General features: G+C 35.0%; 1 protein-coding gene across 1 annotated transcript in view; it reads left to right on the top strand.

The window, feature by feature from the left end:
* Window positions 1–496: 496 nt before the first annotated feature.
* Window positions 497–17631, top strand: part of ercc3 (excision repair cross-complementation group 3) — a 34805-nt gene continuing 17670 nt past the window's right edge. Inside the window, 9 exon segments of the mRNA NM_201582.1 lie at window positions 497–651; window positions 3094–3293; window positions 3382–3618; window positions 4070–4119; window positions 7005–7140; window positions 7260–7427; window positions 7807–8011; window positions 11418–11732; window positions 13135–13319. Of these exon segments, the coding sequence (NP_963876.1) occupies window positions 624–651; window positions 3094–3293; window positions 3382–3618; window positions 4070–4119; window positions 7005–7140; window positions 7260–7427; window positions 7807–8011; window positions 11418–11732; window positions 13135–13319 (1524 nt within the window). The 5' untranslated portion in view covers window positions 497–623.

Below are 17631 nucleotides of genomic sequence, written 5' to 3'. Positions count from 1 at the left end.
CTAATCACAAAGTAAACATGGGTTTGTTATACACACACACACTATTTTCTGCTGCTTATTCAATCTATTTATTGAAAATTAGCTAAATCAATGCAATTCTGGAGTTTTTTCGGGACAACTTAATTGTTTTATGATTAATTATTGACAGTTCTGCAGAACCCAGCTTTTTTACAGAGTGCGTTTACTGACCACAATTTAACCATGATGTTTGTAATAAAACTAAATACAAATAGTGAACAATCTACCAAAGAAAGGTTACAAAACCATAACTAATTTTTGTAAAGGGATAAAATGTTTTGAAATCAATGACCTCACAGTTTCTATATAATGTTAGTCGTTATATTTTGTCATAACAAAATAAATAATATTGATTTATTCTAACTTACCTCCGTCAGCGGTTGGTCATATGGCGGTTGGTGTACTTACGCTTCCAGCCGGAAGATGGCGGTGTGTGTTCGGGATGGTTTACATTTCTCCACAATTTTGTTCGTAGAATAAGAGCGTGCTGGACATGGCCGCTCCAGCAGTGTCGTCTGATGTGATTCTCGTGCTGCTTTCTTATTAAACATGTGTTAAATCATCACTGAATTCACAATAGCAGAGTTATTACTAAAGCTAAAGCCATGGGGAGGAAAGATAAAAGTGACAGAGGTAAGAAGACGATACGTTTCTTTTGAAAAATAAACAAGTACAGTTTAAGAACCAGTTCAAGATACATCTGTCATGTTTACCTGGTAATGTAGAGGTATGATAAAAGTTAGCAGTTAGATTATTTCTATTCAAATATCAAATAAACCAAAAATACACTTCTGAACAGATAAAATCAGGAGTTTTTAATTCTGTTCTACGTTACACTTGAGCTTAACTTTAGACATATATAACAGTTTTATTGTACCTAAAACCCTCAATTATTGAATAACAATAAACGTATAAAATGTAATAAAAGGCCACTTAAAAGTAGACTGAGTTAAGAGTGAACACTTTCTTGACACATTTTAAACCAGTACACTTAAAATGATAGAAATAAATCTACTTTAAAGGACATTTATAAATCCATATGCGATTATTATCATCATATTTTGTCGTTGATGTCATTAGTCATCTTTTAATAATGTTCTAAAGTGAAATGTAAGCTGTCTTGTGCTGACTAACTAAATAAAAATTGCAAATGACTTGATTAATATTTTAAACACTGAATGTGTTATGTTAAGAAACTTTTTAATGTTAATATATTTACAAAAAAAGTTCCCTATATTGGTTGGTAATAATAATAATATGTAACAAAACGAATGCATATGTAGTATACAAGTTTCAATATAAATTACAGTAATGTTTACTGAAAATCCTTGTCATTTCCTTTTTTTTTAATTTCTATGTATTTTATTTCAAAGGTGTTAGAAGTAATTATGAAAAAATAGAGCAATTCCATGCAAATGTCAACCTTACCAAGAAGAAAATTAGGTTTTCACAAAAATCCTGAAAATGTTTCTACGTTTTTTTGTTTCAGCAAGTATTTTACAGTTTAAAAGTACTCCAAAATGTCCATATTTGATCCAAATAGTCACACAAGTGGCATTTTTACATCAGTCTCATCCATATCAACACTTTTCTCTCATAAATGCAAAAATATAAAATAAAATTCAATTAAATCATGTTTATTCTATAATGAGCCAACTCTTATTCTGTTGATTAGCATTATGCTTAGGGGTTGTGCAGTATAATTCACAGAATTTCTACAAAGCATGTTGTTTACTGCAAACTCGCTGACTTTTTTTGGGTCACATCCATAACGCATGTTTATTTTCCTCATTTAAAGTACAAAACACATTTACAGACTGATATTTAGTTGATTTTATCACTCTTAAAACCAGAATACATGTTCTGGAGAATATAAACAGATGTTTCAATGTAATATTAACATAGACTTTTTCTGAATTTTTGGTTTTAAGTTTTTACTGCAAATGTCGCATCAATAATAATAATAATAATAAAATTTGACAATGTTTTGTCAATTTGTTTGTGTTTGCATATTTTCATGTTTTTCCCTTAACTTGCAGTTTGTTTGGGTTCGTTGGGTCCCACAACTAAAATGTGATTTTAAGACTATGTTAAAGTGTACTTGTTCACTTGTTGTTGATCCAGATGTTGTTTTTAAGTACTATTAACTTTTACTACAGACACTTAAACTACCAGGATCCATCAATGATTTTAGAAATCACAAAAGGAACATTTAGGCAACAACAATTGTACTAAAAATATACAATTTTTTTACTTTTCTTTTTTAAATGTTCAATCTTTGAAAATGGCTAAATGCATGCCAAAAATGGTAGTTGGTGTGAATGTTTTCGGTTGTCATTTATTTTTTTATGATTATTAAAATGATGATAGCACATTCAAAAACAAAATAACAATATACAAAATGATTTCAGATGATAGATAGCAGTGATGCACAATCTTATAGGAATACATTTCTTGGCAATATGGACTCAATATAGTATTTAACAATTTTTAAATTGTATAAAGCATGTATTTTTCCTCTGAAAATGTACATTAATGAATATAAAACTTGGCAATTATTATTATTATTTTTTTTTAAATAAAAAAATGTGTGACCTTTCCACTGTAAAGTAACATTTTCATCATTATTGTCAACAATGAAATCAAATACGATGTATCAAAAAAGACACAGTATAAAAATAACTGATCAGCAGTCACTGCTTCTGCATGCAAAAGCTACATCTTACATCTATATCTTTTTAAAATTTAGATACACTTTAGCTGTATCTACTCCATGAAGGATTTCAATTTTAAAAGTGTTTTACCAATTTACATCACTCACAAAACGCTCCAATATCCAATTGCATATGTTTTTTGATGCAACGTCCTTAATGATCTATTACAGTTATTACCATGGTAGGAGAACCATATTTTACCTAACTGGATGACAGTTGTTGGAATTGCTAATTCATACCAGAAACATGCTAACAACAAGCTGATTCACATTAGAAGCATGCTAACAACATGCTGATTCATACTATTTTCATCAGTATTCTTCTAGCTGTTCTAAAGACTCGAGTTGTTTGTTCACTTCAGACAAGAAGTCCAAGAAACGCTATTATGAAGACGAAGAGGAGGATGAAGAGGTGATTGGTGGAGAGTCTCAGGAGGCTGTTCCCGCAGCTGCTGGGAAACAGGTGGATGAATCCAGCACTAAACTGGACGAGTATGGAGCCAAAGACTACAGGCTTCAGATGCTCCTCAAGAATGACCACTCTTCCCGACCTCTATGGGTGGTAAGACTGAATCTTCTGGACTGATGAAGCAGTTTCAACAGAAGCCATTCAGAGCGTTCCTGTCTCATCATCTGTTTCACTCTTGCAGGCTCCTGATGGTCACATTTTCCTCGAAGCCTTCTCTCCAGTTTATAAATACGCTCAGGACTTTTTGGTGGCCATTTCAGAGCCGGTGTGTCGACCCACACATGCGCATGAGTACAAACTGACAGCGTATTCTCTGTACGCCGCTGTGAGCGTCGGCCTGCAGACCTCTGACATCATTGAGTACCTGCAGAAACTCAGCAAGACCTCTGTGCCGGATGGCATAGTGCAGTTTATCAAGGTGTGTGTGTGTTTGCGCAGCCATTAATGTTTCAAATGTTAAACAATTTTTTTTAAATCACATAACTAATATTCAATTCAATTAGATTTAAAAGAGTTTTATTGGCATGACTCGTTAAGTATTGCTAAAGTATATAATTGTATATAATTGCACATTATATACAATGAATAAAATAGTAAAGTGATTATGTAATACACATATACACACACACACACACACAAACCCACACAATTACAAAGTTGATGAATACAAAAATAGATAAAGAAAAAGAAAAAAGACTAATATGTTTTTTTAAAAGATAATGAATGAATAGTTTTTAAAAAATATATTATTAATAATAAAATAAATTCACACACTGTCTTTCAATTAAATTAAATTCAAACTTGCTTTATTTGCATGACAAATTTAAAATGTTACAAATGTATCTCTCTCTCTGTTTCTCCTCCTATAGTTGTGTACAGTGAGCTATGGTAAAGTCAAACTTGTCCTGAAACACAACAGGTCAGTTTTCTTTTTACAGATTCTTTATTTTTTTTACTTTATACAGTTTACTTGATAAACTTTTTTTTTAGTACCCTGTTAAGTTTTTACATTCAGACTTGTTTTAATTCAACATGGCATGAATCCAGCAAGACACAGAGAGTCCATATTGCCATAATAGCATCACATGGCATATTCCAACTCCCCTAGAGTTAAACAGTTGAGTTTTACCATTTTTGAATTCATTTTGCTGATATCTGGGTCTAGCGGGTGGACTTTTAGCTTACCATATAATATTAGATCACATTAAACTATTAGCATCTTGCTAAAAAGTGATTACAAAGTTTCAATAATTGTCCTATTTAAAACTTGATTCTTCTGTATGGTGTAATAATCAAGGAACTGTGCGGCCATATCATGGCTGCAGCAGGAGCAGCAGACTTTCTTGATTATTACACTGGAATGAGAGTATAGTTCCTAGACATATCAGCCTAGAAATTAGTACCTTAATAGACAATGAAGCTACAGAAGAGTCAAGCTTTAAATCTGAAAATTATTGAAACTCTTTGGTCGTTTTTGAGTGAGAAGCTAATGGTCTAATCATATTCAATGATCTATGCTAAGCTAAGCTAAAAGTGCTCCCTCCCAGACCCGGAGATTGGCTGAATGGATGAAAAAATGGTAAGACCCAACTAAACTCTAGCAAAGTTGTAAAATTAGCCTATTTTTTTTCATAATTTCTAACATAATTTAAAAAAATAAAGTGTTCCTTGAAAGTTCAGCATTATTACTCTATGTATTCCGCCTATGAAGCCATGTTTTGCTAGTTCAATAAATTTGAAATAAATCAAAAATTAAAAAACTAGACTTAGCATTGGAACAACCATTAATATTTCCAATTTTATTTTTATTTATATATATATATATATATATATATATATATATATATATATATATATATATATATTAGGGTTGTAACAATATACCGGTATGACGGTTTACCACGATTTGAACGTGTACGATTATCATACCATGAACAATTGCATATCAACGGTTTTAACCCTTAAAGACCGAGACAGCCGCCCGCGGCTAAAAATAAGTATTGCTCTTAAATGTTTAATAACTTTTGATCCGCTGATCCGATTCATACAATTCAAAGATTGGCATAAAGAAGAGAATCTCAGCTTTCCAGTGCTGTACATAACATTCACGGACTTTCAGAGGCTCCGGAATCAGTGCGGTTACGTCATCAACATTTGACAACGCTGATTTGACAAAGAAACGCTCGTCACTGTGTCTCCGGACAAATCAGACATGATACATTGATGCATTGTCCCTCCTCCATGCCCAGATTGGTTCAAACTCGCTATATCACAACCAATAAGCATAGGTTTCGCTTTTGTTTGTGGACCAAGCTTTTTGAACAACACGGAATGAGAGATAGGCATACATTTATGCGCGGCTAAATAAAACGCAAAAAAAAAGTTTTGCATGAAATAATTCTCATACTAAGTACTTTTGCATGCACAGCAGCACAGAAACATGACAAAACAGTGACACAGCAAAGACGAACTGCTGCTCTTGCTGTTTTCAAAAGACGCAAATGAAGATGCAGCTGTTTGTCTGCATTGCAGACAACCATATCCAAATCCATATCCACAGACAACCATATCCATGCTGGCACATAAAACCTAGGGATGTTCCATATTGAATCTAGTTTCGTTATGTAACTATTTATAGTATAGTAAATATTTATATCTATTTTTTACTGAGGATTTGCACCATGTTTATTTGGACTTTATTTGGACTTTGACACATTATTTATTATTTTCTTATTTTTATTTGTTCATTGTAAGTGGTGTTGTTTATAGTAACTAAAAATATATTATTTGGAAAAAGTCAAATTTGCTTCACTGTTCTATTATTTTGTAACATTTGTAACATACCGTATACCGCGAAACCGTCAAACCGTGGTATTGTTTTAGACGATTATCATACCGTGAAAAATTCATACCGTTACAACCCTAATATATATATATAAAACTGGAAATATTAATGGTTGTTCCAATGCTAAGTCTAGTTTTTGATTTATTAAAAATTTATTGAACTAGCAAAACATATATATATATATATATATATATATATATATATATATATATATATATATATATATATATATATATATATATATATATATATATATATATATATATATATATATATATATACACACACACACACACGCACACACACACACACACACAGTATGGGAAATAAGTATTCAACACGTCATCATTTTTTTCAGAAAACATATTTCTATAGGTGCTGTTGACTTGAAATTTTCACATGTTGATAATACATGAAAGAAAAACAAATCTAATTAGTTTACAGATGAAGTTATGTGTAGTAAAATGAAATAATGACACTGGAAAAAAGTGTTGAACACATGAATAAAGGAACGAGTAGAAAGACTGAAATCTCTCAGTAGTTCTTTAGCAACTCTCTGCCCTTCCTCAATGTAAATTAATATTAGCTGCTTCAGTGCAACATCTACATTAGCAGGATGATCAAGATGAAACCAGGGAGGACATTTCAGCAAACAATGATCTAAAACACAGCAGAGGAAACTCTCAAATGCTTTCAGAGAAAGCAAATCAAGCTGTGGAATGGCCTAGCCAATCCCCTGACTTGAATCCTATAGAAAATACAAAATAAAGATCAGATTTGTAAGACAAGACCCACAGAACCATCTAGATTTTTACATTCTGTTGAAGTCTGAAAAACTCACACCTGAGCAATACATGTGACTTCATTCTTCATATAAGAGGCATCTTTGATTGTGTGTGTGTGTGTGTGTGTGTGTGTGTGTGTGTGTGTGTGTGTGTGTATCTGTGTTTTGGAAACAGATATTTTGTGGAGAGTGCGTTCCCTGATGTCATCCAGCGGCTGTTACAGGACACTGTGATTCGGGACTGTCGTCTTCGCTCTGCTGAGGGTGAGGAGACAGAGCTCATCACCGAGACCATCTCTAGCAAATCAGCAGTGAGTAGCAATGAAAACACACATTCTCAACTTGAACAGAAAATGTCTTCCGGATGTACACACAATGACATTAAAACACTAATAATAAAACATTTCTGGGACCATCGCCTCGTGTCCAGATCTCAAAGTCTCAGCAGGACAACGGTGGTCCATCGTCCTCTCAGCCTGCAGATGGGCAGCGCTCAGGAACTCAGGTGCCGGAGGACATCTTCAGTTACTATGAACAGATGGATAAAGAGGAGGAGGAGGAGGAAGAGACGCAAACCGTGTCATTTGAGATCCGTCAGGTGTGTGTCTGTACTTGAATATGTTTAGTTAAAGGGATAGTTCACCCAAAAACTGAAATTCTGTCATTGTTTACACACCCTTGGCTAGTTTCAAACCAGTTTAAGTTTTGTTTTAGTTCTGTTGAATACAAAAGAAGATATTTTGAAGAATGTTGGAAAGCGGTAACCATTGTCTTCCATAGTAGTTGTTCTTCCTACTATGAAATGGGTTCCAACATTCTTCAAAATATCTTTTTTTTGTGTTCATCAAAACAAAAGAAGGTCTGACTGGTTTGGAACAAGTGGAGGATGAGCAAATGATGACAGAATTTCCATTTTTAGGTGAACTATCCTTTGAAAAATTCATGCAAAATGTCTCTTTCTTCCTGGCTGTGGTTAGGAAATGATAGAGGAGCTTCAGAAGCGCTGTATTCAGTTGGAGTATCCCCTACTGGCTGAATACGACTTCCGTAATGACACAGTGAATCCTGACATCAACATGGATCTGAAGCCCACCGCTGTGCTGAGGCCGTATCAGGAAAAGAGTCTGAGGAAGATGTTTGGGAATGGCAGAGCTCGATCTGGAGTCATTGTCCTGCCTTGTGGTAAGCAAAATTTTGGTACTTGAAATAAAAAAAGATTGACTGAAATAAGTAAACCTTTAAATTATATTATATCATATTCATAAAAAGTTTTTTTTACAAAACTGAGTTATTTACGATTGTTCGCATTCATATCTTTTTACATTTGGGCACTTTTTATTTAAAAAACTTGATCCCCATATAAAATTGACTAAAAAGGAAGGCAGCGACTTTAAAGTTTAGTATCTCAAAATCACAGTTAATAAAACAACTAAAACTAAAATAAAAAATTTAACTATATTTAGAAAAAAAGTCAGGTAATTTATTTACTATATGTTAGCAAGTTACATTTATTTTTCTAGGTTTGTGGGAAATTGACAAAAAATAAAATATCTGTATTTTGGGGGATTTTGCTTATAACAATAATGATGCAATATTTTGCTTAATGTTTTGCCAGTCAGTGGCAGCATGTTCCTCTCATTGAGTTTCGAATTATGGGTGAGTCATTAAATCACTTATTCAAATGATTTGTTCAAACTGCTGATTCATTTAGAAAGTAATCAAGTGAAAATATTTGTTTAAAATACAATTAATTCTACAATTATTAATCATCCCAGTGTTTTTCTGAGAAACAAATGTTTTGTCCTGGCTTTGGTACTATTTTCATCTGTGAAACAAAACGAAAGAAAAGTTCTTGTTTGTTGAATTGCTGTTGATCTCATCTAATCTCTATTGGATGTGTCATTAGCTATGTTTCCATCCACCTGTTTTTATACGCCATGAAACGCCATGATGCGCATAAATTTTAAAAATGCGCATACATTTTAAAAATGCGCATAAAAAACGTATGCGCATAACTGAGTAGGATAAACTTTTTGTTCCATAAGAAAAGATGAGCATAAACTAAGATGGAAACACTTTTACCACATAAATTTCAGTATGCGCATTAAAAAAGGTCATGTGAGTCTGTTTTAAGAGATCATATGATGATAAAAATATGTGTGAATGGACAAACTAACAGGCTGAGCACACTGCAGAACATCTGAAATGTTGTTTTGGTCATTCTAAAACGAGTCTCACGCTTTCAAACGCCACTGCGTGTCAGGATTGACTTCTAAGGCACAAGTCATTTATTAGATGAAGAAAAGATTGACGTTTTTCTTGCCGCAGCAAATTCCATTTTTGCTGTTGATATTTTGCGCCAGTTAATCAGGAAGTGACGATTTTGTTCGCTCTGACCCGTTTGATGGAAACGCTGCGTCATTCGCACGTTTTTTATGTGATATTACAGTTTTGCAAATAAATTTCATTCGCATTTTTGGATGGAAACATAGCTAGTTAAACTCTTTTACAAACAATGCTGACTGACAGGTAAAGAAAATAAAAATTTTAACATTTTTCCTTAAAACTACTGATTGTTCAGAAAAAGGTGTCCAAATGAGCTCTTTTTCAAATCTGCATTCCACTTCCAGAAAAGTGACGATTCTTAAATAAAGTTAAAGCCAATTTACAAAGACATTTGCATGTCGTTTTTATCTTTTGAATGTGTTTATGCCTATTTATATACTGTTGTGCAGTCATTGTACAGTATTGTTGTATACTATAGTATTGTTATATTGTATACCATATTATTTTATAGTTGTATACATTGTATACTAGAAATGCGCAATCAGCTGAAATGAAAAGCAGAATACGCGGCTTCATACTAATCATCCACCCGCCCGCATATAGTTTTATCTGATATATGAATCCGCACCTGACGCACACCTGATCATCACTTTAATCATTTAATTCTTTGTTTTAGGCATGATGATAAGTCACCGTGGATATTAACAGCAGATTCAGTGAGCTATAATCTGCGCATCTCTGATAGTAAAATAATAAGTTAATTGTAAACGTTTTTTAATGAACATTAATTTATAAAAACAAAAGTTTGTCTTTGGACAACATATTCTTTATTTTAAAATAGATACAGAAAGTAAAAATAAGAGATTTTAGCTTTTACAGATACAGGAACAAGATAACAAAAAGGTGCCACTTCAGCCTAAACGGCAGCTGTTATGTTTACTTGGCCTTTTTCTTCTCACTGTGGAAAAACAGAAGGCATCTACTGTGCCTGGACTTGGGCGATTCCACCTTTAAAACCCGGCCAGCTGCACTGAATGAGCGTTCGCTCGCACCGCTTGTTGTAGGAATGCACAAGAATCTCCTCGCAAGGCGCTGCAGTTGTGGAAATAAGCGATCTTGTTTCTCTCAGAACGATAGCAGAGTTTCCTCTAATGACTCCACTAACTGAAACTTTGAACTGTAGGCTACTCTTGCACTTCATCCATTATTTTCGGTGTCTCATCTTCCCATTCTGCAAAGCCCACTCTCTGCTTTTTCGCTGGTCCATTGCCATGTCCCGCTACATCAACCCACAACCAACCTGCAATTTATCATGATGTATTTTTTATTACCCAACCCACCCGACCCGCAGATTATCTGCAGCGCCCGCGGATATAACCGCCATCCGCATCACTATTGTATACACTACCCAACAAAAGTCTTGTTGCCTATCCAATTTTTAAGAACAACAAATATTACCTTGACTTTTAGTTGATCACTTTATATCAGAAGTGGCTTATATGAAAGGCAAAGGCCTCTAGATTATGATTATTTGACCAAAATAATAATTATTTCATAAGGGCAGTAAGGTCTGATTTTTCTTAGACAAAAGTCTCGTCACTTAAGAAGTTTAATATTGCACAGTATAAAGTCATGGTGCAGTGGAAACAGAATGAAAATTGTTTATGACTCCCATGAGCTTGGACGGCTGCATCCATACATCTCTGCAATGACTCAAATAACTTAATGAAGTCATCTGGAATGGCAAAGAAAGCTTTCTTGCAGGACTCCCAGAGTTCATCAAGATTCTTTGGATTCATCTTCAATGCCTCCTCCTTCATCTTACCCCAGACATGCTCAATAATGTTCATGTCTGGTGACTGGGCTGGCCAATCCTGGAGCACCCTGACCTTTTTTGCTTTCAGGAACTTTGATGTGGAGGCTAAAGTATGAGTTGCATTATTATCCTGCTGAAGAATTTGCCCTCTCCTGTGGTTTGTAATGTAATGGGCAGCACAAATGTCTTGATACCTCAGGCTGTTGATGTTGCCCTTCGCTCTGTAGATCTCTCGCACGCCCCCATACTGAATGCAACCCCAAACTATGACTTTTCCTTCTCTAAACTTAACTGTTTTCTGTGGGAATCTTTGGTCATTGTGGGTTCTAATAGATATTCTGCAGTATTTGCTATGATTGGCTCTCTCCATTGGCTACAAGAGATTTAATCCTAATGGCAAAAACATGCACAACAGTAAAACATTACCAGAGCAGCTCTTACAGCATTATTGAGGTCAAATAAAATGTTTTTGTTGTTATTCTGCAGGTGCTGGTAAGTCTCTGGTAGGAGTCACTGCCGCCTGCACGGTACGCAAACGCTGCCTAGTTTTGGGAAACTCCTCTGTGTCAGTGGAACAGTGGAAAGCTCAGTTCAAGATGTGGTCCACCATCGATGACTCCCAGATCTGCCGCTTCACTTCAGATGCAAAGGACAAACCCATTGGCTGCTCGGTGGCCATCAGCACCTACTCTATGCTGGGCCATACCACCAAACGCTCCTGGGAGGCCGAGAGGGTCATGGAGTGGATGAAGAGTCAGGAGTGGGGACTCATCATACTGGACGAGGTGCACACCATACCTGGTAGGTTGTGTGTGTGTATGTGTGTGTGTGTGTGCGCGTGTGCGTGCGTGCGTGCGTGCTTGCGTGTGTGCGTGTGCATCTGTCTGTCTGTCTGTCGGTGGGTCAAACCCCAACTGCAACTAGATGAAATAAAATCAAACAAAAAGGTAGGACTTCTGTGATATTTACTTTACTTTACTTTACTTTACTTTACTTTACTTTACTTTACTTACCTACTTTACTTACTTTACCAACTAAGTTTGTTTACTTACTTTACTTTGCTTACTTTACTTACTTACCTACTTACATTACTTTACTTACATACTTTACTTTCTTACATTTTTACTTTACTTAGTTTGCTTTACTTACTTTACCTACTTAATTTGTTTACTTACTTTACTTACCTGCCTTTACTTACTTTACTTACCTAACTTCGCTTTACTTACTTTACGTACTTACATACTTTACTTTCTAACATTTTTACTTTACTTACTTTACTTACCTTATTTTCTTAGTTTACCTACTTAGTATGTTTACTTGCTTTACTTACTTTACCTATTTTACTTGTTACTTAATACACTTTACTTACTTCACTTTACTAATTTTACTGACCTATTTTACTTGCTTACTTTACTTACATTTTTACTTTACTTACTTTGCTTTACCTACTTTACCTGTTACTACACTTTACTTACTTCACTTTAATTACCTACTTTACTTACTTACTTACATTTTTACTTTACTTTATTTTAGTTACTTTACTTATTTTACTTTGCTTACTTCATTTTACTTACTTTACTTCACTTTACTTTACTTACCTAATTTACTTACTTTACTTTCTTACCTTACTTTACTTACCTACCTTACTTACTTATTAACTTACTTTAATTTACTGTACTTAATTTACTTTACTTACTTACCTACTTTACTTTACTTACCCACCCTACCATTAAATTTTAATCATTTTAAAATCAATCATGATGGCCAATATGCAAATTCCACATAGATTTTACTGGTGTTTTATGATTTGTTTTATCAGTAAATGTGTTGAAATATGCATTTTCTTTGTATAATACTCTTTTATATTCATCTTCAAAACAAAAAAGACATTTTAGCATCTAAACTGAAGTTGTAAGTTTTTCCAAGTCTCAAAGTAAATGCATTTAAAAAGTAATTTATATCTATCAAATCTTCTTGTTTGAAAGACTTGGATTTGTTTAAAACTATTAAAAGCTAAATTTATTTCAGAAACAGAAGACATTAAATAATTAAAATGAAATAAAATGATTCAAAGTGAAATGAAATTGCTTCTGTTTAAACCCAAATCGATTTCAAAAACGAAAAAAATCAATAAATAAAGTGATCACAAATAACATGAAACACAAATTGTCAGACTTCTGACTGCTTTATGTTTGTCTTGCAGCAAAGATGTTCCGTCGTGTTCTTACAATAGTCCAGGCTCACTGTAAACTGGGTCTCACCGCCACTCTGGTAAGAGAAGATGATAAGATTGTGGATCTGAACTTCCTGATTGGACCAAAGCTCTATGAGGCAAACTGGATGGAACTGCAGAACAATGGCTACATCGCTAAAGTCCAGTGTGCTGAGGTGAGGGGGCAAAGATATCAATATTGTACTGCAGTGGTCCACAACCTTTTTTAACACTTAGTTTTAAAAAACAAACATATGTTTCTGCGGCCCACTGCAATTTTTAAACAAACTCTTTACTATTCTTCACTATTTGTGGTAGGTTGGTAATTTACATTGATGCAAGACTGTTAAATGGATGGTCCACCCAAAAATGAAAATCACTTCTTCATTTACTCTCCCTCATTTAGTTTTAAATTTTTATGAGTTTCCTTTTTTCTGTTGAACACAAAAGAAGATATTTTGAAGAATGTTGGTTGCTGACACCAATTAACTTCTATAGTGCAGGGTGTCCGCGGGATCTTAAAATGTCTTAAATATCAAAAGCTAAATTTTAGGCCTTGAAAAGTGTTAAATCTACTAAAATGTTGTGTTGTAGGTCTTAAATCGTTTTTTAACAGGTCTTAATTTTCATTTGTTTATAAATAGCTACTCAATCTGGCCATTAACACCCATACATTTATTCATTCATTCATTTTCTTTTCGGCTTAGTCTCTTTATTAATCTGGGGTCGCCACAGCAGAATGAACCACCAACTTATCCAGCATATGTTTTACGCAGCGGATGCCCTTCCAGCTGCAACTCATCTCTGGGAAAAAACACCCATGCAGTCACCAACAATTAATCTCAATAAAACTTTAACCTTTTTATTTAAAAATTGGGTTTAATTACTTTCCTTACAGTAATATTTGCTTTAAAGTACTTCATGTATTTACTGCTGAGGATACTGACCTGACCTAAATTTTTTAATATTAAATTATTATTACTGTAGACTGAAGTAATTGACAGCTATGTTTTGTTCTGTTCTTGGTAACGGTTATTGTTTATTACAAATGTATTATTATTGCATTATTAAATTTATTAATTTGTAATCCTTATTTGATAGGGCGAATGAAAATCTTTTTTAACTGGGATATTTAAAAACAAATCCTTAAATTTCGTTCACAATGGTCTTAAAAATCTCTTTAAAAGTCTTAAATTTAACTTGGTGAAACGTGCAGAAACCCTGATAGTAACTTTTTTTTCTTACTATGGAAGTTGCCAGAAACCAACATTCTTCGTAATATTTTACTTTTTTTTTTTTTTGCAATATTGAAGTATTTCCGAGTCCTGCTCCTGCGCAACATTCAAGTTCTATTTGAGCAAATACAAATGTGAATGTTTTATGTGTTACTAAATGGTGATGTCTGACCTGACACCGCAATGCGCATTGATCTGACAAACAAAACAGGAAACCTTTACCTTTATGTGCCAGTTCCATCAACTGCCACTTCCTGAGTGAAAGGGCATTAATAATGCAACATTTTTGCTTCCGTAAGTTAGAGAAATACCAATTCAATTTATTTCAACCCTTGTGGGCTGTTGGGCATATTTTCATCCACTCTGGGGGGATTTTGAGTCTTAATTGGGCCACAACTTTCTCTGTGTTTCAGCTAATGGAATGCCTTTTGGTGACACCTTATTCTGACACATATTTTAGGAAAATGCTTTGAAAAAAAATAAATAAATAAAACAAAATACTCTTGGCAAATTGACTACCCTTTCGTTATGTTTGGGGCAGTTTTTGCTCCATTGACTTCCATTATAAATGGAAAAGAAATTGTAACTTTTACAGTTGATCATCAGCTGCAAAAAACTTTTTCTACCTTCTATATGGTGTATAGTCTGTGTGTGTGCGTGTGCGAGAGACCTTTGCGCACTTATCTTGATATGTTTGAGAAAATCAAAATAAGCAGCTCAGCACTCAGAACATAGTCAACACAGTATTTATGAATGCACACTATAATCTGCTGTTTTACCATATAGAATTCCATATAAAAGCCAGAAACAGTTCTGCACCGGCCTATCTAAAGGGTTAATGTGCCAAATGATGATCAACAGTAAAAATGACACATTTTACCTCTTCCCAACAGAAAAAACCAGCAACAGTCAAGAATAGATGATTATATGGTGGCATGGCTTTGCAATACAAAAATGTCATTATAATGGAGGTCAATGGGGCAAAAACAGCCCCCAACATAACGAAAGGGTAGTACATTTGAATAACACACAAGGTTTAAAATAGCAGGGTTGTTATTAAACCAATTTTTGAAATCAAATAGTGAACGCAGAGTAAAAATACATTATTTATTTCCCCCTTTTCAATAATACATCTAATTAGGACAAGAGTTTTACATTATATTAAAAATGCTATTTCTCAGTAATAACAGCCCAACACCCCCACCCCACCGCAACACCAATATGGCTCACAGGTTAAAACAAGCACTGTTGTTTAGCTGCTGTGATGCAGGAAAGAATTTGCACATTTCTCCTCCTAGTACAGTGAAAACAACAAATGGCCTGGTCACATGTATATTTCATAATGTGATATTTTCATAACTTGATGTCTAAATGGTCACGGGCGGGTCAACAGCGTGCGCGGGCTTGTGAAACATTGTATTCGAAGGCTTTGGAGTCTTTTGTGCAAAGAAAATACAGTAGAGTTATTCAAGATTGCCTCTGATTTTTGATCTCACCAAACTAAGTCCAGCAGATCCTTTTGCCACATGTGCAGAAAGCCACATGTACTGGTAAACGTGCACTAAACAGAGTCCATACAAAGAGATTTTATGAATGTAAAAAGGTTGTATACATTTTTTAAATCTAATGTAAAACTGGTTATTGCGTAGTTATGGCGCAGTGGGTAGCACGTTCGCCTCACAGCAAGAAGGTCGCTGGTTCAAACCTCGGCTGGGTCATTTTGCATTTCTGTGTGGAGTTTGCATGTTCTCCCCATGTTCGCATGGGTTTCCTCCAGGTGCTCCGGTTTCCCCCACAGTCCAAAGACATGCGCTATAGGTGAATTGGGTATGCTAAAATTGACTGTAATGTATGAATGTGTGTGTGTGCGTGTAAATGAGTGTGTGTGAATATTTCCCCATTGATGGGTTGCCGCTTTAAGGGCATCCGCTGCGTAAAAACATATGCTGGATAAGTCGGCGGTTCAATTTGCTGTGGCGACCCCGGATTAATAAAGGGACTAAGCCCAAAAGAAAATGATTGAATGAATGAAAACTGTGTATAATAATGTTAAAATGTAAATAGTGATGACAAGTGTGACCGATCTTACATGTCACCCTGTAATTTAAGTGTTCTACAAAACCACTGGAATAATTATTTTGAAACCATGTTTAAAATATTCCAAACCAAAGTGAATATTTGTCCCACCACTGCAATTTTTGGTGTCTCTAAGAATTCGACCCAATTTACATCTAAACCATTGGAAGTACTTGTCTCCTTATTAGCTAGACGACAGATCTTGTTTTTTTTTGGAAATCTACTAAATCACCAGGGGCCACATGTATTAACGCTGCGTAAGCACAAAAACTTTGCGTACACCAGGTTTCACGCTCACGTTTGGATTTACTAACGATGAAATGAACGTGAGAATGTGCGTTGGTCTACGCCAGGGTTCACTAAACTTGTTCCTTAAGGGCCGGTGTCCTGCAGATTTTAGCTCCAACCCTAATCAGACACACCTGAACTACCTAATCAAGGTCCTACTAGGTATACTTGAAACACCCAGGCAGGTGTGTTGAGGCAAGTTGGAGCTACACCTTGCATGGACACCGGCCCTCTAGGACCAAGATTGGTGACCCCTGGTCTACGCCAACTTCATACCTGGCGTATGTGCATTTCTAGTGTGTGTTTGTAAGTGCGCTCAGTTTCACGTTAAGTGGGATGTACAAAGAGAATATGCGTGAGATTTCACATACGTAGTGTTTCATACATCTGATTTTTTTACTGCGTATGCACATTTACAGCGTTGTGCGTACACAATGTTTTAGTATGAATTCAACGCAAGCCTTTGTACTTGAGGCCCCAGGTGTTTCACAGTGACTTGTAGACACCATGTACTTTTTGAAGGTAGAAAAGAACAGATGCTCTCGCTTTGCCAGTTATGGCTCTTTTTATGATAAATGGCAACCCCATTATTACTCACTTTCATTCGCTTCTACACTCACCGGCCACTTTATTAGGTACGCCTCTCCAACTGCTTGTTAACGCAAATTTCTAATCAGCCAATCACTTGGCAGCTACATGCATTTAGGCATGTAGACATGGTCAAGACAATCTGCTGCAGTTCAAACCGAGCATCAGAATGGGGAAGAAAGGGGATTTAAGTGACTTTGAACGTGGCATGCTTGTTGGTGCCAGACGGGCTGATCTGAGTATTTCAGAAACTACTGATCTACTGGGATTTTCACGCACAATCATCTCTAGGGCGGCAGTT

The sequence above is a fragment of the Danio rerio genome, chromosome 6, assembly GCF_052040795.2.
Source record: "Danio rerio strain M-AB ecotype USA chromosome 6, GRCz13ab, whole genome shotgun sequence".
NCBI lineage: Eukaryota > Metazoa > Chordata > Actinopteri > Cypriniformes > Danionidae > Danio > Danio rerio.
This window is presented reverse-complemented; position numbering and strand designations above follow the sequence as displayed.